The sequence below is a fragment of the Streptopelia decaocto genome, assembly GCF_964273445.1.
Source record: "Streptopelia decaocto genome assembly, chromosome: 8".
Lineage (NCBI taxonomy): Eukaryota > Metazoa > Chordata > Aves > Columbiformes > Columbidae > Streptopelia > Streptopelia decaocto.
Genome location: NC_138662.1, coordinates 21,903,844 through 21,928,093, shown reverse-complemented (window position 1 = coordinate 21,928,093; position 24,250 = coordinate 21,903,844). Strand labels below are relative to the sequence as shown.

Below are 24,250 nucleotides of genomic sequence, written 5' to 3'. Positions count from 1 at the left end.
CGCCGGACTCGGCGCGGCCGCGGTTCACGCGCGTGCGCGGCGGGCGGCACCGGGACGCCCTGGGGCTGCAGGGCGGGGGCACCGCCCGCCCGCCAGGTGGCGCCCGCCCGCTCGGCGGGTCTGGCGGAAGTAGCGCCTCGGCACAGCCTGGCGGAAGTGACGCCACGCAGGTCCTGGCAGACTCGTGGCAAAAGCACGACTCGAGGCGCGGCGTGACGCACCGATCCGTTCTCCCGGGCCGCCTCCGCCGGGGCGAGCCCGCCCGGCAGGACCTCCCGGCAGGCGCTCGCTGCCTGCGAGGCCCCGCTGCCCGCACTGCGCAGGCGCGGCACCGCTCGGACCTGTCAGGACCTTCCGTGTTTCCCATCAGCCCCCGCGCGGGACCGCCCCTTCTCTCGGCGGGCGCTGCCGCGGACGGCGCCATCGCGCACCCGGTGAGTCCCGATCCGCCGCCATCCGCCCCCATCCGTCCTCATCCGCCCCGCGGGGGCCGCGGGCCCGGCACAGCCGCTCCCCCGGGCAGGTCCCACTGCCCTCCGCCGATCGCCGCGGCCGCAGGGCCGGGGCCTCGCTGGCGGCCTCTCCGGGCCGGGGGCTCTGCCGGGGCGCGGGGCGCTGCTGCGGGGCTGCCCGGGCCGGGCTGTGCTCCGCGGGGCTGCCGGGGCCGGGCTGTGCTCCGCGGGTGGGAGCTGGCCGAGCCCCTCGGGCGCGGTGCGGGAGCGGGTGCGGGCCCGGGGCCGCCGGGCGCGGTTCGTTTTCCCCGAGGCTGAGCCGGGGGCCGTGAGCGAAAATCGGCACTTTTCTCGTTAGCGCTCGGGCTGCGCGTTCCGCGGGGCGGGGCGGGGCGGGGCGGCTGCAGCCGGGGCCGCCGGTTCGCGTTCGGTGGGTTCGGTGGTTTCACCCGTCAGGAGCGGAGCTCGGCGCTGTCTGCGCGGCAGCACCGGGGCGGGAGCGGGGCGGGCGGCGGAGCTGCGGGGCGGGAGGGGCCGGGGGGCGGGAGCACCTCCCAGGATCGCATCTGGAGAGCTGCCGTGCTCTGCCAGCGCCGGAGGCGGGAGGGACAGCAGCGCAGCCGAACGCCCATTCCCCGCCGGCCTGGCGTGGCCGCAGGGGAAGAGACTCTGCCACAGCTGCCGTGCGGGGGGGGGGAGCGCGGCCCTGCGCCCGGGGGGAGCGCGGCCCTGCGCCCGGGGGGAGCGCGGCCCTGCGCCGGGGCCCCTCTCACCCCCGTGTCCCCTCTCACCCCCGTGTCCCCTCTCACCCCCGTGTCCCCTCTCACCCCCGCCCGTCCCAGGCACCATGCCTGCCCTCCGGCCTCTCGTCAAACCCAAGATCGTCAAGAAGAGGACCAAGAAGTTCATCCGCCACCAGTCCGATCGCTATGTCAAGATCAAGGTAAAGAGTCACACGAAATTCCTTACAAAACGAATTCTGGGACAGGGGGATGTGGTTGCCTGTGGGGTGGATGGTGAACTAAAGCACGGAGGCTCCGTGCTGGAGCAGCGGCCGGGCCGTGACAGCCGGGAGCGCGGGGCGTCCTGGAGAAGGGTTTGCTAGAGCTGTTACCTGAGGGCCGCTGTTCTCAGACCGGTCTCGTAATCACTGCGTATTTTCTGCATTTCTTCAGCGCAACTGGCGTAAGCCGCGAGGTATCGATAACAGAGTTCGCCGGCGGTTCAAGGGCCAGATCCTGATGCCCAACATCGGCTACGGCAGCAATAAGAAGACGAAGCACATGCTGCCCACGGGCTTCAGGAAGTTCCTGGTCCACAACGTCAAGGAGCTGGAGGTGCTCATGATGAGCAACAAGTGAGTGCGCGGGGCTCTGGGCAGCGCGGCGGGGCAGGACGCGGGCAGGACGAGGGAGGCTGCTGACTGAAGAGCAGGGAGGCTGTGTTGGTTTCCATAGAGCTGCGGGGCTGCCGGGTGATGGGTGGCGGAGCCGCTCACAGGGGGCACAGGGTGTCTTGGGGCCAGTGAATTTGTACCTTTGGCAACAATCTGGTGTTTTGATGGTGGCAAACGGCGCTGTACTGCAGCACTGTGATAGAGCAGTGACCGAACTGTGGCTTCCAGCTGTTGGGATGCAGGCCTGCATCTATGAGTAGCACTTCCATAACAAAGCAGTAAGAGTTGTAATTAACACCTTAAAAAGCTACTTCTCACCAGCTCCTTGTTCATAAGAGAGCGGGTGGGAGCGGAGCTGTGCTGGAGCCCAGCGCCCGCTCAGCCTGGACAGGTCGGGCTTGGCTGGGGGTGGCTGGTTCCCCGGGTGCGGCGACGCGGCCGCTGGGCCGGCGCTGGGCCCAAGCTGAGGCGCGGGCTGTTTCCGCAGGTCGTACTGCGCAGAGATTGCTCACAACGTCTCCTCCAAGAACCGCAAGATCATCGTGGAGAGAGCAGCCCAGCTCGCCATCAAGATCACCAATCCCAACGCCAGACTGCGCAGCGAGGAGAACGAATAGAGCGGCTCCTGCAGCCAAGATGTATTTAATAAAGTATAAAAACCCACTGGGGTGGCTGTTGTGCGTGGCTGAAGGGGAGGACGCGGGGTCTGCAGCGCCGCGGCCCCGCTGCACCCGCTGCCTGCGCCGGCTCTGCCGGAGCCACCCGCAGCAGCGCCGCGCAGCGTGGCCGCGACACGGTCAGGAAGGAGCGCACACACCTTCACGAGTGCGTTTTTATTTGCTGTGCTACTCAAACAGAATGGCTGTTCTTCCACACGGCACTATATAAATATTTTTCACATCAACCACTCTGTCAAACCCAGAGAAATGAAGCTGCCATGGCTACCAGAAGCGTGTCGTGGTGGCCTAGGGCTCTTGACTTGCTGTTACATCCTCTCTGTCTCTTAAGGCTTTTTCTCCCCTATGCAAAGCGAGGTTTGAGCCCAACAGCCGCCGCAGGCAAAGTTCCCAAGTGCAGAGTCTGCGGGCTGCGTGTGCTGGTCGCAGCAGAACCGCCTGGGGACCACAAACCAGCGCTCGGTGCAGGAGGCGCAGCGTGAGGTTGGGACTGTACTGCACTGAGTACCTGGCTGGCGGGAGATGGCCGGCTGAGGGACGCTGCACTTAACACCATAAACACGCAAGTCGGGAGCTTCCAGTGGCCCCAGCGCAGCAAGGACCCTGAGCTGGGGGTGGCACTGGGTGGATGGAGCCCCAGGCGGGAGGGGGGAAGAGCCACCCCCAGCAGCTCCAGCCACTTGGCTCCTCAGGTCTGGTTTTGAAACGGGGTCTGTGCTTGCGATGCTCATCACTAACCAAGGACACGACTTCTGGTTTTCAGCCATGGTACTTAGTGAAACGATATAAATACATTCTTCAGGCAATCTGGGGTAGAAAGTGCATGTGCAGTGGTTTTAAAAAAATGTTTTAAACTATTTTTTCTTCTATGCAGTAAGGAAATATTTCAGGCAGTGGGTTCCATTACCACGGAACCACTCTCAATTCAGATTGCTTCGTATGCCCCTGAAAGACTGGCTGAAATATCAGAACATCCGTTTTCCCACCCGCCCCCGTGTCAGGACACGTTTCCCTTATCTCACACGTCTCCTCGTGACTCGCTGGGGTCTCTGGTGCAAGCGCAGCTGGAGCAGCCGTTCTGCCCCGTTCCTGCCGCGGTGGCTCCCGCTGCCGCAGCCGAGCTCTGGCGCTCTGCAGGTCTCTCTGGGTTAACGCATCGGGGGGCAGGGGTGGTGGAGTCACCGGAGGCTCTCAGCTCATGTCCATGGACTCCGAGGTGGGAAGGGAAGCAGAATCCTTCTGGATGCTCTCAAACAGTGACGCCATTTCGGGGTTGGCTCTGATCTGCGAGGAGAACTCGGCCATCACGCGGCTCTTCTCCACTTCGGGGATGGTGAGCAGAGCAGCCACCGCTCTCATGGCAGATCGCTTCAGCTCGTCCTGCTTCTCAAACTCCTGCTTCACGGAACCCGCTTTCACCTGCAAACCCAAAGCACCGTTTTGAGCTGACAGCAGCGGCACAACGAGCGGGACCAGCAGGAGCGGCGGCCCGGAGCAGCGCTGGGCGCCGGCAGCGCCGGGGCTTTGCGGCAGAGCCCAGCGCGGCGGCACAGCGCCCGGTCTCACCTTGGTGGAGCAGGTCGCCCGGAGGGGCTCGATCAGGCGCTCGAGCCGCTGCAGCACGGCGTTGGGAGACAGCGCGGAGAGCCGGGCCAGCATGATGAACGTCAGCATCTGCGCCAGGAAATCAAACATGGCATGAGAAGGACGCAGCGCTTCCTACTAAGCTGTGAGGCCATCAGCAACGACAACACTATATTTTTTTTAATACAGTGTCACTGTCCCCACTGAGCAAGTGCCAACTCACGGGTATCTTATTTGTGGGTAATTTTCCTATAAAACCAGCTCCACCAGGACTGTGTTTTCAAGGCCACTGCGGCCAAACTAGAGCTGCACGATGTCAGGGAACGGCGCGGCAGGGACAGCCCGTGCGTGGTGACACCGGCTCATCTCACGGCCAGGCTCCCGGGAGCGCAGCGCCGCCCTGCTGCCGCCACCCCGCGTACGGCCCCGCACGCACCCGGATGTCATAGTGGTCCTTCAGCCCGTCCTCCACGTGGTTCAGGTACTCGTAGATGTCCAGTCGGTCCAGGCAGCTTTCCAGCAGCGTGTACATGCATTCGAAAGCAGCTTTCCTCACGTCCAGGCCGTCATCCACCGTGTGCTTGAATGGCCCCATTTCTACCTTAAACAAGACAAAACCGCAGCTGTCACCCAGCAGCAGCCGGGGTGACAACCTCCCCGCCCCCTGCGCCCAGCCCAGCCAAGGACGTACCTCCCGGATGAGCTCCCGCCTGACCTTCGTTTCGTTATACAGGCTGGGGAGAACCGCGCCCAGTAAGTCTCGGATTAAAGAAGGCTTGTTGTGCGCAGCAGAGTTAAACATGGCCAAAGCCACGCGCCGAACGTTCAGGTCTGGGTCCTGAAGGGTTTTTAAGAAGTCACCTGTGGGATAAGCACACGCCGGTCAGCTGCTGCAGCGCTCCAGCTGTGTGACAGCACATCACAGCGCACAGCGAGGAAACGCCTACGGTAAAGCAACTCCAGGGCTGCAGCCTAACAGAGCCCCGAGATGCGTTCCCTCCCTCCACGTGGGATTTAGTCAATGGGAGAAACATGACTTTCCTGCATTTGGGCATAAAAACAAACTGCATGGCTCCAGCTGCCTCATCCTAAAGTCCCATCACAAGCTTTGGTATTCAAGGAAGTTCGGTTCTGGTTTTGGTTTTGCTTGTCCTTGCTCAGATCTCATCTGCTCAGACTTCTGTGAAACAGAAGGCCGAGTTTTACACAACAGATCTGAGATGTGGGTCCTTGGACACAAGGCCCTTTAAATGTGGGTTATATTTCACAAGATCCTTGTCATGAGATGCTTGAATCATAAGTTCAAACACAGAAGGACCTTAAGCTCCCTAAAAACCTGTTGCCAACGGAACATGCCCATCAGCAACATATCAGAGCACGTAACGAGGACTCAGCGGCAGTCTCGCTCTTCAATGCCAAAAGCAGCGAAACATGGTAAAAGCCACGGGGATTGGATGAGGGTCATGCAGGTGTGGAACCCCCGAGCTGCTACCGACCCGGCCGGCCCTGCCCCTACCTATGCAGCCCTTCAGGAGCGCGTCGATGGGCTGCGGCTGGTCTGCGATCGTGAACTTGACGGCGGTGACCACCGTGCTGCGGGCGTGCGGAGAGCCTGCCACAGAGGGGGAAGTTACAACAGCGGGAGATCAAGACAAAATCACTGCTGTAATCATGAAATGCACATTCTGCTCTTGGTCCCGTTAAACACGAGAGAGAAAGAGGATTTGTCTGAACAACAGCCTTGTCTAAATCCTGCACAGCCCCACGTGCAGCCCCCGTGCAGACACGCTCCTGCACCCCAGCGCTGCTCTGAGCCCCTTGCTGAGACCCCTCCGCTCCTCCTCGCCTCTGCGCACGCTTTGCTCCCCGTTGAACCCCCCAGCACTTCCCAGAGCTTTCCCAGCAGAGCTTGGCGTTCCCACCCCTTACCGGAGCAGAGCTGCTTCTGCAGCCGGGGCAGCAGCTCGGCGGGGTTCACCAGCGTCAGCTTCCCCAGGCACTCGGCCACCACGTTGCGCGTCCCCTCCTCTGCGCACTCGCAGTGCTTGAAAAGCAGAGCCCAGATGTCCTCCACGTGCGGCTCGAGGCCGTCGGCCGGGGCGGCGCTGATGACCTCCTTCAGCGAGTGCAGCAGCAGGTACTGCCGCTTGGGCTGGCTGCCGATCTCCCGCAGCATGAAGGGCAGGTACTCCTGCAGGTTCCCCACGCTGATGTTCCCCAGCGCGTAGGACGCAGCGGATTTCACCTCTTCGCTGGGGGAAGCGAACGCTTCCAGGATGACGGTTTTGAGCTCTCTCTGCGCGCTGAGGTTCGTGGTGCGGCCCATCTCTGCCAGCGAAAGGAAAGCCAGCACCTTGACCGCAGAGCTGGACTTCGGGCTTTTGACGTCCTGGATAAACTGGTTCACGGTCGCAGGGGCTTCCTTGGGGCAGGCCGAGGAAAGCGCTGCCACGCACTTTGCGATGGAGTAATACGCCTGTTTGTGCAACGTCACGGTCGCCCCCGCGGCGCCGGAGCAGTAAACGGGCGCGGTCAGCTGCTTCATCAGCTCCGCGCGGCCCGCGCCGGCCGCCTTGGTCAGCACCAGCGCCTGGAGGAAGGCGGTGATGGCGCCCAGCGCCCCGCCCTGCAGCAGCGGCGAGTGCACCAGCTGCAGGATCTCGGCCAGAACGGAACCGCTGATCTTGGAGATGCAGGACGGATAAACCTCAGCTAACGTCGTAAGGAACGCGATGGCCACCTGGGAAACGTGCATGTCGTTCTCGGTAATGAGCGCGGGGAGCTCCGTGAGCACGGACTCGATCATGGGCGGCTTGAGGCTGTCCCTGTAGTTCTCCACCAGGGTGTCCAGAGCGGTCAGAGTGCTCAGCTTCAAGGCACGTTGGTTCTTTCTCAGGAAGGAAGCCAGAATGGGGAAGCCTTCCCCTAGAATGGGTCTCAAATCTATTTTCAGTGGAGAACTAGCAATTAAAGTTAATGCTTTCACTGTTGTCAATCTGGTGATTTCGTTTTTGAGCCTCTCCAGAAATATCTTCAGGGTTGGCTGGAGGTCGGTGCTCAGATGGTCTCCCAGGCTGTAGATGATCTGTCCCATGCAGGAGATGGCACGCTCCTTCACCTCCTGGTCGATGTCGGCGGCCTTCAGCCGCTTCAGCGTGCCGGGGAAAAGCTCCTTCACGTAGGGCTTGGCGTCGAACGCGCACGGTTTGTCCAAAGGCCTGATCACTTTGACCAGCTGCTGCGTGACCAGCAGAGCCTCTGAGGTGATCTTGTAGAAGGGGTCTCCGACACAGGCCACCACGGCAGGCAGCAGCGTCTTCACGTGAGGATGAAACACCTCCGGCTCGTGGCTGCACAGGAGGACGTGAAGGAAAGACAGGGCGTCAATCCTCATGTTGGAGGAGCTGGATTTGTCGGCCAAGGAGAACACAATACCTGTGTGAAGAGACAACAATGACCGCTGTCCTATTTCAGCAGGTGGTTGTTATCAAACCTGCCCCCCCACTCAAAAACTGGACACAATCTGAATCTGCTTTCTTTCTTTCCTCTCCCCACCCAAGACATAAAAGGCATTAAAGAGCTGCTCTCCGCGCTGCATTCTGCTTCCCAGGGAGCCGCAATGCAGACACAACTGTTCTCTGTACCAGTCCTGCACGGAGGGCTACAAAAACCTTTTAAAAAGTTAATTTGAACGTTCATCCTGGGCTGGGGTGAGAAGAGACGGCGTGTCAAGCGCCAACGAGTACGACAACATGGCAGGGAACGCCCGGTCTGCACAACGGGCACCCAGGCAGCAGGAACGCGCGTTCGGGAGGTTTCCCGCACGCTTCTGGGGGGTCTTTAAAACCAAAATAAGAAGAATCAGGGCTGTGATGTTTCTCTATTTTACAGCTTCTGTTTGCACTGTTGGAACGTAACTGTGGACCGCTGGAGATGGAGCGCCTTTGGAAAGGGAGGCGCTCCCAAGGCCAGTTTCTGTGGCTATATTCATGCTTCCCAGGAGACTTAACAACAAACGTTTAGATTGACGCCGCCTGCCACCCCTGAAGTCGTGCCGGACTCTTGGTTTGAATGGTTTTTTCCCAAACTATTAATCCATAAGAGGGAGGTGCACGGATCAGGCCTGGAGACAACCACGGGAGACTTCTTTTATATCTCCCCTAGAGTGACACCAAGAGCAAAGGCAGGAGCTCAGCACCACGAGCCTTTCTGCAGAGCGGGACTCTTCGTGAACCTACAGGCAGGAAAGCTCAGGGAAAAGCGTGGCCGCACAAATTAAATAAACAGTCAACGCACATAATTCTTAAAATGCCACTAAATTTTGCAACAGCAAATGTCACTTGTGTCTCAGGCGCCCAGTTTGCAGGTGGTTCCCAGCCCGTTCCCAGGGGCTGGAACAGGCTCTCCTGAGGAGGGGCTGGCGGAACGCGCGGACACGCTCAGCCCAGCCCTTGGACCACCCGGGGGCTGCTCCCACGTCCCCACGGAGCTGAAGGTGACGCGCACGTCCTGACACTGAGCAGGGGCGACACGCAGGCAAGGAGCGCTCTGCGGGAGCGGCCGGAGCCGGCCCTGCGCGCGGAGCTTTACCGGGGACCAGCGCAGGGACGTGCTCGGCCAGGCAGCCGGGAAGGACGTTGGCCAGCTCGGTCAGGAGGCTGAAACAGCCCTGCCGGGATTTCATGCTCTTGTCCTTCAGCTGCTTGTGCAAGGCCTTGATGATGCTGGGCACCTGCAGTTTGAAAAGAAAACCAGACAGGTGTCAGTCGCCCCAGCTGGCAGCGCACAGCGCGGTGCCACCAGAGCGGCTGGCTCGGCTGAGCCGGAGGCACCCACAGCACAGCCAGACACTGGCGGGGACAGGATGGGACCCCATGGGGACAGCAAGGGACGCGGCGGGGACAGCAAGAAGCAGTGCCCCTGTCCACCAGAGAATGGACTCGGGACAGCTTACAAGACAGTGCACAGGAAGAAAAGTTACATGAACAGAAAAGCTGGAGGGGAAGACGATTTATCAGTGATGTAATTATATTTTGGCAGGGATGTCAACCCTCCTGCTTCAAGGGCTCACCAGTCAGAAGCAGCATCGGCCAGAAAAAGCTGCTTTCACAGCCATGCTACTCTATAACAACACAGTCATTGCCAATGTCTCTCTTGTCTTCTAAAATGGCACGTGTGTGCCACAGCGCCAGGACACCGGGCCAGGCAGGCCCTGACCAGCCTGCGTGGCTCAGCCATCCTGACCGTACCGCCTCCAGCACACTTCTGAATTAAAGCAGCGCCAGAAAAACTGCTTCCACTATCATTTGTGTGACCAGCAGCGACGTGCAGACTGTGCACAAACACAAGCTGCCCGGGACGCCACCGCCTGTTGTCCCACACGAACTGAGCTGGATGCTCAGATGAGGTCCCGAGTGTAACCCCCAGGCACGTCCATGGGGGGCACGGTACAGACGTCACTCGGTCGCTCTCTGATTTCGCCAGCCACCACCTCCTCACGCACCTGGTTCTGAAGCATCGTCAGGGGAACGTCATCTTTGCCGGCGGCATCCGAAGCGTGGAGCCAGCTCTGGATGGGCAGCGTTTGCTTCAGCAGGGAGATGTAAGCGCTGAAGATGTCAGCTTTGACGTTCTCCTCCCTCTCTTTGAATCTGCTTATCAAGACTGGGGACAGAGTTTTGTAGAAGTCCTGCAGGAGGTCGTGCCTGCTGCTGACGATGGCCTCCAGGCACTTCGCCGCAGACCTGCGCACTTTCCAGCTGATGTCGTCGTCGTCGCTGTACTCGTCATCGCTTTCTGGGAAGAAGACAAGGGAAAACAAGACTCACCACCGTGAGAGAACCAGAGCTGGAGCACCACTCGCTCCGCAGAGCTTCCCCCTGCAGCTGACCAAACGGACACCAGTAACTCGCACACATGGGAACACGAAGCTGTCCCCAACAGCCTGTCCCTACAGACGTCACAACCAGCCAGGTGACCCAGGCTGCCCTGTGCCAGGTTCTTCTGTTCCAGGTAAGAGCTGATGGAGAATAAACCTTAATCTTACAACCCTTACTGGCTGCTTCAGCGCAGGCATCAAGGCTTTTGTTTTAAAGGGAGAATGAGGTTTCCGGATTTTAAATCCAGAAATATGTAAATATTTGTCTTAGCAATTCCTGGATGGCACAAACAGCATAACAATTTACTATGCTACTGGCAGAGCGTGTAACATTCTCCAGGAAGCCGGCCAGGATCCTACCCCAATTAGTGTGAAAGTAAACAAAAATGCCTTTCTTCCAGGGAACTTCTTCTAACTGTTGCACTTGGCTGCCACACTGTACGCAACTACAAATAAAGACATTCTGGAAAGCTGCCTATAGCTAACAGGCGCTAAAGGGACCCTCCTGTCTGACCAAGGCTCGACATCCACCTCAGAGTACACCCGATCGGAAGAGTAACGTCACAGAGGGTGAGCAAACGGGGAGGGGAGAGGTGTTAACGCAGTGCCCTGCCGAGCACGGTCACCCTCACGAGCAGGCACCTTGCTCTTCATCCTCCCCGTTTTCCGTTTCCATCATCTCTTCCTCATCATTGTCGTAGTTGTAGTTCGGGTCAAAGGTGATGTACTTCAAACACAACCCCATGACACTAGGGATGTGACGGTCCATTTCCTTTGGGCACCTATCACGACAAATAAAAATCCTAAGAGATAATAAATTAAGATTAAACAATTTTAAATATCCAAATATCATCATTCGTCTCAAAAGGATCCTCCAACGCTTCACACACTGTATGAACGTTTTGTTGACATGAGTTAAAGGAGAGCCGCTCCTTCCTGCTGTGCCCAGAGCGAGACCACGCTCCCCTGGGGGTGCAATGTGTGTAAGGAAAACAGTAAATAAAAGAAATTCAAGCAGCTGGCTGAAGCCTCCATCAGGGAGAAACCCGAGTGGCTCTGCAGGGCTCCTTTCCCAAGACAAGCAGCAAACGTCTGACCAGACAAGAGGAGCCCGGTCCTGCCTCCCGCTCCCTGGGGCAGCAGCAGCGAGCAGGTCCCGCTGAGGGATCCCCCAGGGGTGCGGAAAACGGCCCCTCCTGCGGCACCAACACACACACACTCCCACCTGCTGAGAAACCAGCCCGAACTCCAGCCCAGCCCTGCAGGTGCACAGGGGACCACACTTGTGAGCTGCCTCCCCACAGGGTGCGCAGAGGAAGGCGCTCAGCACCGGACGCTCGGGGACGGATATTTACACTGGGAGGACAGTGCGGCGCAGGACGGGGCTCGGCTGTTCCCGGGGGCACGCACCTTCTCACAAAAGACTCGAAGGCCTGAAAGCAGTACTCTCGCAGCTCGTCATCCTCCACGTTACAGTACTGGACAACCAGAGGGATTATCTTCTCCAGATGTTCTCCTGGGAAAGGCAAAGGAAGCAGCAGTGAGGAGCCACTCCAGGCGCCGCTCAGGGCAGCAGCCACGGCTCCGGCGCGGCCGCCGCCCGGCGTGCCCGGCACAGCGCTCCTCCGGGCACACGGCCTGGCCGGCTTCCGCGCAGACGGGCCCTGCTCCCTGTCCTCAGCCCTCGCTGGCATCTCCGGCACAGAGAGCTGTGGTTAGAAATCTCCCAGGACCTCAGCTCAGCTCTGGCAGATCTTTCACACAGGAATACAATATAGAACCACAGAATGTCCTGAGCTGGAAGGACCCACAGGATCATCGGTTCCAGCTCCTGTCCCTGCACAGCACACCCACAGGTCACCCTGTGTGTCTGAGGACGCTGTCCAGTCTCTTCTTGAACACTGTCAGGTTGGGGCCGTGACACTTCCCTGGGGAGCCTGTTCAGTGCCCAGCACCTCTGGGTGAACGCTGCCCTTTATTCCTCCTCTCATTTAAAAAGGGGTGAATCCGCTGACCTAATTCCCAGGGGTGCTAATTCAGACCAGGGAAGTGCTGCAAGACCTTGAGATGAAATCCCTACAGACGCGCAGCCAGAGTCTCCCCGCGGAGATCAGAGCCAGCTCAGGCGCACAGAGCCAACCGCAAAGCACAAGCCGCTGGTGCGTCGGGACCAGAGTGAGCACACCGCTGTCACCGCTCAAAGGAGCTGCTCTCAAACGCATGCACGTTTCCCAGCGCCATTCAAGCTACTCGTCCTACCTATGCGGTGTCCAGCCTGCCTACTGATGCCAGCGACACACTGAATGTACGTCCTGGTAGTAGAGGTGGACTCATTCCTCTTCAGCTCAGCAAGCAGATGCTCCATGAGCTCTGAGAAGATGTTTCCACTGCAGGTCAAGACAAGGTGACCCAAGGCAATGATGGCCCTTTTACGTACTGCCAGCCTGGGGCTTGTCAGCTGGGGAAGGAGGCAGTTCAGAATGGAGGAATGGAAAGAGTAGAGTGTTCCCCCTAGTCTGCAATCAACAGCACAAGACAGAAGGTGAAAGTCAAAGCCTCACAGAAGAATCTCTCTTGCCAGCAAAAAATGTAAAAATCCTTCAGCTATGAAGACTTTGTGCATGTTGTGGGGAGAGAGAGGAAAAGGGTGGCTTTGGCACCTGGGTCTGAACACGAACTCGCTCACTGTGACACGGGGAGAGTTATTTGTCTCCATCGTGAGGAGCCTGGTTCTGACAGTGCCCTTCTGGACGACCCGGGGTCTGTCAATAACTTCCTGCACACAGCTGGCATATGACACTGTCACTCCGACTTATGTAACATGAGAAAAAGGCAGCAGGGGAAAAAATGCATGTGTGATCAGATCGCGGGGCTAAAATAAACTTCCCTGCTTTGCCCTCTCCCTCCCTACACCTGTGTGAATGGAGCCTCCGTGGGATCCACCACCAGCGTTCTGCGGTTCCCCAGCACCGAGGGCTCAGCGTGTCACCTCTCATCCCTGCTGAGATACTCCCCGGGGCAGCCAACCCAGATCCTTCGCGTTTAAGTCCTTGTCGTAGGATTAGGGAAATAGAGAAATCGAAAGCGAACAGATAGATGCAGCCCCGCCACTCGCCGCTGCCACGAGATCCCCTGGTACCTGCTCAGCATATCTGACAGGATGTCCAGGGCCTCCAGCTGCACAGACACATCCTCCTGCTTGCCAACGGCTCCTGTCAGCTGGGCTGTGATCTTTTTGCACACATTCGCTGTCATAGTGGCGCCTGCAAGAGAGAGATTTTTCCCCACTGTCAGTTAAAATAAGGCTTTTTACTGCTAAGAAGCATTTAATCCCTCCTACAGTAGAAAAGAAGAAATCTCCACGGGGACAGCTAACCAGAACAGCTTTTGTCTGAGCAGGTGGACACGCATGGAGCAGCGGGTCTCTCCCTCTGCGCTGCGATGCATTTGGTTTTTTCCCAGCTGGTTCGGTGCAAAGCACAAGCAGCTTCAAATTGCACAAACCTTTCCAAGGAGGGGACAGGCGCTTCTCACGCCGTTCTGAGCAGCCTTGGTGATGCAGCAGAGACAAAGCACAAGCACGTCCCTGCAGCCCCGGTAACGGCTGCACAGCGCGGGCTCGGTGCTGCCCCAGCACCCGCGCTGTGCGGGGCTCAGCCTCCCCTTGGCTGCAGACGGGAGCAGCCGCAGCGACCACCGGCGCGGGGCGTCGGGTGAGGAAAGCACTGTCCAGCCTCTCGGTTTTGCAGCAAACCCACGTTGCTCTTGCTGCCTTCTACACACACAGTGTCAGTCCCAGCCCTTAGGGAGACGACTTATCTGTTGCTACCCTAAACCAGTTTCAGTGCACGTGACGTGTGTTACATAAAGAACTCTGAAAGGATGGCTCACAAGAGCTTAACATTCTGCAGAAATCGAGGAAGGAGTTCAGCAAGCATTTGCATCTTGATTCCAGCTCTCGTCCCAACCCGAAATCCGGCAGCCTGGCAGCACTGCCATGGCCACCTACTCTCTCTCCTCACTTCACTACTTGTCCTCTAGCAGATGAACACGGAATCTGTAACTTTTAGGCCCTGAACTACAAGTTTTCCTGTGTTCCCCAAAGGCTGTGACTCCCGATCGCCTCAGCGTGACAACCAGGGACAGACACTGTACCTGTGGACGCTGGTGGCAGCTCGGCGATGACTGTTTTCAGCCCGATGCTGGAGATATCCCGCAGCTGTTCCTTGTCGGATAACATGTTTGTGCACAGCGTATCCACGATAGTTTCCACCTGGTACTCCTTCACTTTGCCAACCAGCGGGCCCAGGCTGTGCGGGAGAACACAGAGAACCAGAGGAAGGAGGACGCTTTCTGCCGCCAAGAGGGGCGCTCAGCTCACTGCTCCTCAAAGGCAGCGCAGCCCCGAGTGCAAACATCACCAAAACATACGGAGTACCGATATCCTGCAGCACATTGCGGCTCCGGGTTTCCACACCCTGCACCTCTGCCTCAGCTAACTCTACATCAGACTTCAGTCAGTTTTACGTCAGATTTGTAGGAGGACATTTCACATCAGCTACTACAGACATGTTACACAGAGCAAGGATGGCAGGTACCATCAAAAACTGCCTTCCAGGAGGAAATGCCAGATGGATTTTCACACATTAGCTACCTATTGCCCTCTGCCGTGTGTGTGAAAACCTCTGCCTGAGCCCACGCTCGGAATTACAACACAGGGAAGACGTCGCCCTTTCCCCTGCACTTTATTAGAAAAACTTTTCTGCAGGACAAATGACAGGAACCCGAAGTTATCTTTAAATGGCCCACCCTTCTGGAGCCCTGCGTGGGAACTGACCCACTCAATTTCATTTCTGGAATGAACACTCCCATTCAGCCGTGCTGGGGGAACGAGGCAGGAAAGAGCAGGGCAGCAGCAGGATCCCTCCATCAGGTGATGCCGTAATAAAGGAACCTGCTGCCTTTTCCATTTGGATGTAAAAAACATTGACAAGGTCAAAGGCAGAGCAACAGGACAGGCTACAGCCAGAGTCAAAGCAGGAAAACCAACAAGTGCATCGTAGACTTTAACAAAAATGCCCTGGAAGAGCAGGAGTTGGGCCTGAAATTCGAATGCCATTCTGGAAGGGCTATACATGCTCAGTACATGTCCAGCAAAGGCAGGACCACTGGGAAATTCAGCGCTGGATTTCAAAGCCCGAGAAAGGAGAGGACCCCGATGACCAAAATTTTAATCTGGGCTTCTCTCTAAAGTAATAAAACCTCAGGCAAGCTACTTTTTATGTGGTAAGATTCCCACCACAAACACTGAAGTACTTCCAAAATCACCTGCTGCTTCTACGAAGTGTCTGTGCGCTCACGGCTCTGAACACCAGCCCGGACGCTGCTGCGCGGCGCGGGAGGGAAAGCGGGCGGGGAGCGCCCTGCGCGGGGCCCCAACGCCCTCTGCGCCCGTGGCACCTGCAGCCCTGCCCGCGAACACGGCAGCTCCTGCCCACGCTCTTACCACTTGACAGCGAGGTTCTGGACCTCCCCGTTCTTGTCCTCCAGCAATTTCAAAAGCATTTTCACGACCTTTTTCTCGCTGTCTTCGTCCAGTTTTATCGAATCTTTCTGCAGTTCCACCATCAGGTCGTTGGTGGCCATAAACCTGAAAGGACAGACAGCACAGGCGGGTTGGCTGATCTACAGACACAAATGCATTTCCTTCGCAACACCTTGGACAATGCAATTTGACAATCTGTGCTTGTATGAAAACACATTTTCAAAGAGTAACTTACAACCCTTTACACTGTTCTGAACAATAAGCCCACTTACAAGTGGGAACCTCGGGCAGAGGTAGCTGGTGAAAAGGCTTAAGCTAAGGAGTCTGTGAAAATGAGAACATAGGTTCTCTCTTCTCCTTCAAATTCCCAGCAGGGATGAGGTACACTACAACTCTAACACGGGCACGCAGCTCATGGGTTTTTTTCTCGGTGACTAAATCAAGACAGTTAATTCTGCTAGAAAAAGTCATGGTGGTGTTTCCACCACCCGCCAGGCCCAGGAAAACCAGTCTGGGTCTGGGAATGCGGCAGGCGCTGTTCCATCTGGCTTCTGCAGCACTGGCACTATGGACCCACACATGCAGAAGGGGATCAAGTTATCAAGCTCAAAAATGAAAAATAAAGTCATGAGTCCATGCAAACTATTCCTTAGACATTCTCTAGGCTCTACTTAGATTGCTGTTATATCCTTCAGGTCCTGGGAGCCTTTAATAATCCAAACACTTGTGTCATCCGCACACTAAGCCTCTTTCCTTGTTTAACCCTCTCTCCAAATTTTGGAGGCCTGATGTTCAGAAAAATTTAAGTATGGTTATGGTGTGTTAGTTCCTTTCCAATGTTTGCCCCTGCACAGGAACGGGCGCCTAAAAGGGACCACAGAGAAGCTCGTCCCTGTCGTGTCCCAAGTGCCCCCTCCACTTTAAATTAGGCTCTGATGTAAGTCATCCAGCATGTCAGAGCCCCGAGCACCAGGGACGGCCGCGTCTCCAGCCTGCGAGCCGCTCCCTCTGCACGGAGGGACCGCTGCGGCGCCAGAGCCAGCCCGAAATCCAGAAACAGAGCCACTCTGCCCCGCGGTGCGAACAATACGCACCCTGCTTTTGGTTCTGCGAGAGCTACGAAGCTGCACTTGCAGCTCAGCGTCTGCCAGGACACGGATGACCAATTATGGGCACGGGCTGCGCCGTGTCCCGCGGCGGCACGGCCGGCTCTGCGCCCGCCGCTGTCCTGCCCGGGGCGCGGAACCGGCGCACGGACCCGTCTGGGGAAGCACGTGAAACCTGGTCCTGTAACCGGCCGTGAAACTCAGGACAGCGGGTCAGGTCTGACCGTGTGCTGGGAGGAAAGGGCCCAGGGCATCTCCACAGCGTGCCACACGCCCGGGGTTGGGCACGTCTCATTCGGAGTATTAACTTCAGATTGTTTGAACTGTCGGTGCAACTACTCCAGCACTGACTTCTTTGAAAAGTACTGATTTTAACAGCAAAAAAACATCAGTAGCCTCTGCAAAAATCAACCTTTTAGGATATTACTAATCCCTCTCTTCTAAAAGAGCTCAAAAGATCAAGTGTGGCACAAACATCACCTTCATACTATAAACAACTACTAAAGCAATTCGAGCACAGCCAGTACCCGCAGCGTCCAGCACCGGCTGACAGGGCTCAGCTTTTCCAGCGCGCTGACAGTCCAACCTTCCAGCGGAAAAACAAGCTACAAAGTATTTCAGCGGGTTTGCTACGATGCTCTTTGTTTGCAAAGCAAATAAGCATGTAAAGTCGTGCTATCAGTTGTATCCGCCCCGCGCTCCGCCGCCCGTTCACCCGCACCCCGCAGCGCCCGCGGGGATCGCCGCCCGTTCACCCGCACCCCGCAGCGCCCGCGGGGATCGCCGCCCGTTCACCCGCACCCCGCAGCGCCCGCGGGGATCGCCGCCCGTTCGCCCGCACCCCGCAGCGCCCGCGGGGATCGCCGCCCGTTCACCCGCACCCCGCAGCGCCCGCGGGGATCGCGCTGCTCTCCGCGTGCCCCTCGGCCCGGGAACACCGTCACTAAAACTGACTGATGGACCCTCCGGTACAGAACCGGCTGCACAGCGGGTGTCACCGGCAGCAGGGTCGGGGCACCGAACCTGCGCCGGACGCCGGGGTCCCCCCGGGCCGGGATCCCGCGGGCAGGGTCCCCCGCAGCCCGTCCCGTCCCGTCCCGGGCGCACCTGAAGTCCTTGTCGGTGGAGGTCATCTTCTCCAGCAGGCTGGAGATGTGGTACGAGCCGCTGGCCATGGCGGCGGCGCTGCGCGGGAAGATGGCGGCGGGCGCGGGGCCGGGGCGCCGGGCGCCCCCCCGAGGCGGCGGGACGGCACCGGGACCGCACCGGGACCGAGCGGGCGCCCCCTGCCGGCCGCACCGCCCAGCGCGGAGCCCTCCGGCCGGCGGGAAGGGGTTTCCCCGGGCCCGGCGGTGCCTCCCCGCGCTACGCAAGGCTGGGGCCGCCCCGTCGGCGGGCAGGGCCGGGCCGGGCCGGGCAGCCCCTGCGCTTCGCCCAGGCCCCGCGGGGCGATGCCGGCTCCCCTGCCCCGCGGGGGCGCCTCGGCGCTCGGGGCAGCGTAGGGACCGCACCCGGCGCGGGGCCGGGACGCTGCCCTGGAGCCCCAGGCGGGAGTGAGCCCCCGGGAGAGCTGCGGCACGGCCGGCGCTCCGTGCCCTGCCCGCAAGGCGCGGCCGCGGTGGGGCTGTGCGGGGACACCGGCCCGGTGCCGGCGGAGCGCGGGAGCGCACCCCAGAACTCGCCCCGCCCCGGAACCTCGGCGCGGCGGAACCCGGGAGCGGGCGGGGAGCGCCGCGGCGGGGCCGTTTGTGTGCCGGACCGCCGTGCCACGTCTGAGCAGCGCGGCCGCAGGGCAGCCCAGGCCGCCCGGAGCTCCGCGGGGCCGCCGCCGCCATGGTAGGCCCGGGGTGGGGGGCGAACGACGGGCCGGCCGGGCCCGGCTCCGTGGGGCGGCCGCTGGACGGGCTGCGGGCCGCCCTGCTCCGCTCAGCCGCGGGGGGCGGTGGCGCGGGCGGGACCGGCGGGGTCCCCGGGTCGAGCGCAGCCGGTTCGGCCGCCGGCCGGAGAGCCCCCGGTCCCTGGGGGCGCCGCGCCGGGGTCCCGCGGCCGTGCCGGAGCGGGGGCTGTGCCGGGGCAGCGCGGCGCCCGGGAGTGCCCGCACTGGTTCGTGTTTCTCCTCCCCCGCAGGTCTCGGTAATTAACACCGTGGACACGTCTCACGAGGACATGATCGTAAGTGTGCGGGGCTGCCGCCCCGGCCCCGCCGCTCTGCGGGCCAGGGGCACCCACCTGGATACAGGGGTGCACACGGGAGGCGGGGTGGGGAATACTGCCCGAAATTCTGATGGTGCTGGTTTGTACCGTGTGCTACTGGGGGAATAGGAAATGATTTAAAGCTCTAATTTTTATGCCTAGGCTTGTTTCTATGAAACAAAACATACACGTACACTGAATGGTTCAGAGCTTCGGCAGAGGGATTGTTTAAGAACTGTCCTTTTTGGCCTGTCCTGCTGGGACTCGGTTATCTGTTCACCATTCCTACAGCTACTGCTAAACCACAGTAAGGTTTGTGAGCAGAGCGGAGCTGGCGGGTGCTGACAGCAGCTTTTCCGTCGCCTTGCAGCACGATGCGCAGATGGATTACTACGGCACGCGGCTCGCGACCTGCTCTTCGGACAGATCCGTGAAAATCTTTGATGTTCGGAACGGAGGGCAAATCCTCATTGCAGACCTGAGAGGGTAGGGTGTCGTACACAGAAGATTTTGATCTGTGGAAATCTTTACTATCTTGTCGTTTAGCCCTTTGATAATGTAAGATGTACGGTAAATTCCTCCGAGGCAGTCAGTGCTACGGCTGGTTGTTGCTGAACAGTTCTGTGAGCTGGGAGGGGGACAGAGAGCCCGTTAGAGATAACTCACGGACTTCTTCATTCCTTAAATACTTGACTCCTATAATTTTCAAGAAGTAAACTTAAAATCTTAATTGGTAATATAAGGTTAAGCATTTGGCATTGTTTTCAATGGCAGTGGTTTTGTGTGCTGTTTTTCACCTTGGTGTCACCCTGTTCTTCACATCGCTGCATTAATCGCATACAGAGCACTGGTTGACAGTAACGGTGAGAAACGGCCGCAGCTGGGACGGGCTTCTCTCAGCTCTTCCGAATCGCACTGTTTCTTGCAGGCACGAAGGTCCCGTGTGGCAGGTCGCCTGGGCTCACCCGATGTATGGAAATATCTTGGCTTCCTGTTCCTACGACAGGAAGGTTATTATCTGGAAGGAAGAAAATGGCACTTGGGAGAAGACATATGAGTACACAGGGCACGATTCCTCAGGTATGTGGGGTCTGGAGCTGGAAAGTGAAATTGCGATATGAGAGGATTAATTAATAATGGAATAAATTGATTGGTGTTAAAGAAGAAAGCATCTGTCAAACAGACAGATGATTTAATGGAGAGACACTAAGTCTATTCAGCATAAACAGAACATTTACTAACATCGTATTGTGGGATAACCTGTCCTGATTCATAGGATGTTTGCGTAGGAGATGTTTTACAAATAAATCAGCTTTCAAATAAACAAGATGGTAGGGTACTGAATTCTTGAGGAAAATATTGTATGTGTCCACTACAGGAAGAGAAGTCTCCAGCTTTGTTTTGTTACTAATCTAGACATTAAATGTTACATCTGCCATTCAGCTTTTGTTCCAGCGTTGGTAATGCTCTCCACTGTTGCAAGGGATAGTCACCATTTTTAATCTCTCATTAAGGGTGTTCTTTTGGTGTTTCTTTCTAAAAGGGTGCCAAAGATAAAGGCAGTTTTCAGTCATTCAGTAAAAGTTGACTAGCTTTGAAATTCAGGAATGCTGAGACTCTTATTCTTAGCTTTCAAAGCTGCTCGCTCTTAGTGACTGCTCCACTAACACCAGTCAGTGATTTGGTGACTCGGTTTGGCAGTCCCTGTTGTAACCCGGCCTGTCTGTCCCTGCGCAGTGAACTCTGTCTGCTGGGCCCCACACGACTACGGGTTGATCCTGGCCTGCGGGAGCTCTGACGGGGCCATTTCCTTACTGAGCTACACGGGTGATGGGCAGTGGGAACTCAAAAAGATCAGCAACGCACATACGGTACGTCTGTGTCTGTTCCTTGGGGCGTGCAGAGCTCCTGGAGCTACGCGTAAGCTCTGACTTGGTGCTGCAAAGAACTTGTAGACTGGATAAATATGGAAATGCAAAGAAATTATGTGAAATGTTTTCCAGAATTGAGAATAACTTGGGTTTAATTAATCCAGAGTGGGAAGGTGTACCTTACAGTCACTAAAATAAAGTGGAAAACAAGACACAGAGGTTATTAAACAGCACTGATGAGACATTATTGTTAAACACAGTGCTGGAAGTTACCTGATAGGAAATGGCTGTGGTACTAAGAACACCTGTACAAACTGACTGAATAAACTGAAGCTGGAAAAACTGCACGACTCATGTTTTTCCAGAATAGTGGGGGTCTTTGCTTAAGCAGAACTTGATAAGCTAATGGCAGTGGCTCTCAGTAAAAGGAGATTGGTCTCTGGACCCACAGGTTCCTTCTATTCCTGAATCTCAGCAACTGCGTATGTCTTTTCAGTCCATACCTCTGTCTCCACTGTTTACACAGCCGAGATGATATTTGCACATAAAACAGTTACTTAGCTACCTCAGGCTTTCTCGTAAGTGCCCGGTTGAGACTAGACTGTATCTGGATTTCTTATTCATCCGATATTCATCCAGCATTGTGCAAGTTTCCTAAGATGGGTTTATTATAATATTTATTTAAAGAAAGCATCTTTTAATAATGATATTTTTTCATTAAATAGATTGGCTGTAATGCAGTTAGCTGGGCTCCTGCGGTTGTACCAGGAAGCCTTATAGAACAACCATCTGGACAAAAACCAAACTACATCAAAAGATTTGCATCTGGTGGCTGTGACAACCTTGTCAAGATCTGGAAGTAAGTGCTCTGCTGCCAGAGGTCAGAACTTATAAAACCTGATATCTTTCTAGTCTTGGAATTTCCTTGTTGTATCTCAGGTAATATTTTCGGCATCTCCGTACTTTCATCTTCAAATTATCATTTTAGAGAACTGCTTTAAAAATGGAAACAACTTAGTGATGTACAGTCTCTCATGGTTATAGCAATTTGCATCAGCCCTGCTTCATCTTCTCTTGGAAAGCGCTGTCTAATTGTCTTTGATTGCCACTGTCACTTCCACAATAGCAGATTTCTGTTTTTCCTATGCTGCTTTCTGTGCCCTGGAAGGGATTTTGTCAGTTTAAGCCATAGAGCTTTTTGGAGAAGAGTGGGGAACACTTGTGCTGTGTATTACCTGGATCAGCCAGGAGTCTGAAAGCGATGAAAACAAAGCCTTCCAGAACAGGAGGTGAGAAACGTGGCGGCTGCTGCCGCCACCCTGCTGAGCCATACCCGTGTTTTCAGGGAAGAAGATGGGCAGTGGAAGGAAGAGCAGAAGCTGGAGGCTCACAGCGACTGGGTCCGTGATGTAGCCTGGGCTCCATCCATAGGTTTGCCAACCAGCACCATTGCGAGCTGCTCACAGGTGAGGCCTCTGTCAGAGCGACATCTTTTGTGTGTCGTTTTGTACGCCTGTCTTGCTTTTAGCTATAGTAAGAGCACAGGCTCTTTGCTGTGTTGAGCGACAGCCCGTGCAGACGCACCCAGGGTTCATGCCGGAGCGATGATTTGAAGCGCAGCTCTACGTGCAGTCAGGGTCGCTGTTTCTGTGCTGTGACTGGGGTCCAACCAGCTCAGTCTCCTTGCTTTTGTAGGATGGCAGAGTGTTTATCTGGACGTGCGATGATGCCTCTGGAAACTCATGGTCACCAAAGCTGCTGCACAAGTTCAATGATGTTGTCTGGCATGTGAGTTGGTCCATTACTGCAAATATCCTTGCAGTGTCTGGAGGAGACAACAAAGTGAGTACTTTGGCTTGGCTGTTCTCCTGCATGCCATTTCCATGCTAGTGGCACTTTTGGTTAAGACTGTTGTAGGTTCTCCTTTGTTGCAATGGTGAATGTTTTTTCTCTTTGACTTATCAAGAGGGGAGGAAGATCCTAACCTTTGGCAGACTTCTTGCACTGCATTCTTATTGCTTGTTGGAAATGAGAAATGCAGGCTTAACTTTATTTTGTAGGTACTAAGAGCAGAATTCACATACTCTCGCCACTGGATAATTATTCAGTATACAGCAACAAATAATTTGATAACTTAAAACAACTCTGCAACACTTGACTTCTGTAACTGTAGACTATCGCCAAACTAGAGATGTGATGGTTGCAAGGAAATGGGAAACTGAGACTGTATTGAGGCTGAAATTTCTTCCTGGTCTGTTTTTGAGGTCACGCTATGGAAGGAATCGGTTGATGGACTGTGGGCCTGTATCAGCGACGTCAACAAGGGCCAGGGAGGAATGTCTGCCGTGACAGAGGGGCAGCAGAACGAGCAGTGACGTGTGTTCTGCCGGCACAAGTGATCATGACCCCCAGTTTGCAATGTGTCTTGAACCGGATGAGAACTGATTTTATCTAAACTGGACATGAACATGGGAAACAATTATCTGATTTTAGGAGCACTCTATTGCTAGGAGGCCACAATATGTTGATAATCAGCCTTAATTGACATTCCCTTAAAGTTAAGGTAAAGAGCATAGCAAAGTACTGTGCCTTATACTACTCCTTGATGCTGTAGGAATTGTACCTGGCTTTTCTGGTTTCGGGATCAAATTTAATTGGATTATGCTGTGGTCAGACTTCAAGTACGTGAGTAGGAACAGGAGCTGTCAGAGTGGTGAGGTGTGAACTCCTTTGTGCAAGGGGACAAATACTCTGTCCTGCCACAGGCCAGAGCATCATTTCATGTGAGGGGAAGGGCTGGTGGAGCTTTTGGCATCATGTAACAACATGCTAGCAAGCCCTTCTGGTAGAAGTGAAGTGGTGCTTAGATCTTCCTTGAAAATAATGCTTTTGGATATATGAAAGCCCGTGCTTTCCTGAAGATGAAAAGGAGTAGTGAAATGCATATGTCTTTTGCTTTACAATAATGTCAGACTTGGTTATTAAACCAACATCAATAAATCAAACCATAATTTGAAGATTTTTTTTTATTAGCCACACTTCTGTACTGCACCTCAGGTTTTTTTTTGTCAAGATACCAACAGAATAAAGTCCTATTGGTTAAAGCCTGGTGTGCTGCATTGGATAATCTTGTCATGGCTGTCTACAGTCTGCCTTCAGTCAAACCCTCGGCATGTCCTCTCATCCCTGGTATTAGCTTTGCAGTAGCTGGGAAGGTCTTAGTCCCCTAGAGAATATATTTTGTAAGAAAGAATAAAGTTTTGCCTTTAGTTGAATTTATGTGCCACTGCACTTCAGGCAGTATCTTAGGCTCAAGCAATCAGTGTTTTGGTGTGCCTTCAGCTAAAAGATGAAGCACCTTCCCCTCCTACAAGGGGGAAAATACTGAACTCAAAGGTCATGTTTTTCCTTTATTCTTCAGCTGCACTGGAGCAACACAAGTGAACAATTCAGAGCCTTCCCCCTCTCCAAGGCAGTGGTTCCTAGGCACGCTTTGTTTTGGCATAGTCAAGATAACATACTCGCTTTTCTAGAACAAACAAACCTCA

General features: G+C 56.1%; 3 protein-coding genes across 4 annotated transcripts; 2 read left to right on the top strand and 1 right to left on the bottom strand.

Moving 5' to 3' along the window:
• Positions 1–281: 281 nt before the first annotated feature.
• On the top strand, positions 282–2,511 carry RPL32 (ribosomal protein L32). Its single transcript, XM_082060397.1, has 4 exons — positions 282–434; positions 1,295–1,395; positions 1,628–1,809; positions 2,336–2,511. The coding sequence occupies exons 2-4, from the start codon at positions 1,300–1,302 to the stop codon at positions 2,463–2,465; spliced, it is 408 nt and encodes a 135-aa protein (XP_081916523.1). The 5' UTR covers positions 282–434; positions 1,295–1,299; the 3' UTR covers positions 2,466–2,511.
• Positions 2,512–2,666: 155 nt separating this feature from the next.
• On the bottom strand, positions 2,667–18,187 carry LOC309443452 (cullin-associated NEDD8-dissociated protein 1-like). 2 transcript variants are annotated; one of them, XM_082060392.1, is made up of 15 exons: positions 17,746–18,187; positions 15,494–15,637; positions 14,143–14,297; positions 13,127–13,250; positions 12,247–12,503; positions 11,398–11,503; positions 10,630–10,769; positions 9,613–9,905; positions 8,700–8,841; positions 6,039–7,544; positions 5,626–5,721; positions 4,801–4,970; positions 4,546–4,710; positions 4,092–4,199; positions 2,667–3,944 (listed from the first exon to the last, which is right to left on the bottom strand). In XM_082060392.1, the coding sequence occupies exons 1-15, from the start codon at positions 17,811–17,813 to the stop codon at positions 3,717–3,719; spliced, it is 3,702 nt and encodes a 1,233-aa protein (XP_081916518.1). In that variant the 5' UTR covers positions 17,814–18,187; the 3' UTR covers positions 2,667–3,716. The 2 variants fall into 2 exon arrangements, 1 of the variants encoding a protein (XP_081916518.1); XR_014184794.1 differs by lacking the exon at positions 2,667–3,944 and having other exon boundaries at positions 4,546–4,706.
• Positions 18,188–18,339: 152 nt separating this feature from the next.
• On the top strand, positions 18,340–23,806 carry SEC13 (SEC13 homolog, nuclear pore and COPII coat complex component). Its single transcript, XM_082060396.1, has 9 exons — positions 18,340–18,474; positions 18,766–18,810; positions 19,202–19,317; positions 19,760–19,911; positions 20,569–20,702; positions 21,428–21,561; positions 22,048–22,168; positions 22,398–22,544; positions 22,967–23,806. Exons 1-9 carry the CDS (start codon positions 18,472–18,474, stop codon positions 23,075–23,077), a joined length of 963 nt encoding a protein of 320 aa, XP_081916522.1. The 5' UTR covers positions 18,340–18,471; the 3' UTR covers positions 23,078–23,806.
• The last annotated feature ends 444 nt before the right edge of the window (positions 23,807–24,250 follow it).

Coding starts and splice junctions, on each gene's coding strand:
- RPL32 (XM_082060397.1), top strand. CDS start 1,300: ATGCCTGCCCTCCGGCCTCTCGTCAAACCCAAGATCGTCAAGAAGAGG. Junction 1,396..1,627: donor ATCGCTATGTCAAGATCAAG/GTAAAGAGTCAC, acceptor GCATTTCTTCAG/CGCAACTGGCGTAAGCCGCG. Junction 1,810..2,335: donor GTGCTCATGATGAGCAACAA/GTGAGTGCGCGG, acceptor CTGTTTCCGCAG/GTCGTACTGCGCAGAGATTG.
- LOC309443452 (XM_082060392.1), bottom strand. CDS start 17,813: ATGGCCAGCGGCTCGTACCACATCTCCAGCCTGCTGGAGAAGATGACC. Junction 11,504..12,246: donor GCAGGCTGGACACCGCATAG/GTAGGACGAGTA, acceptor TGCCTTTCCCAG/GAGAACATCTGGAGAAGATA. Junction 10,770..11,397: donor TTCGAGTCTTTTGTGAGAAG/GTGCGTGCCCCC, acceptor TTGTCGTGATAG/GTGCCCAAAGGAAATGGACC.
- SEC13 (XM_082060396.1), top strand. Junction 18,811..19,201: donor CGTCTCACGAGGACATGATC/GTAAGTGTGCGG, acceptor GTCGCCTTGCAG/CACGATGCGCAGATGGATTA. Junction 22,545..22,966: donor TGTCTGGAGGAGACAACAAA/GTGAGTACTTTG, acceptor TCTGTTTTTGAG/GTCACGCTATGGAAGGAATC.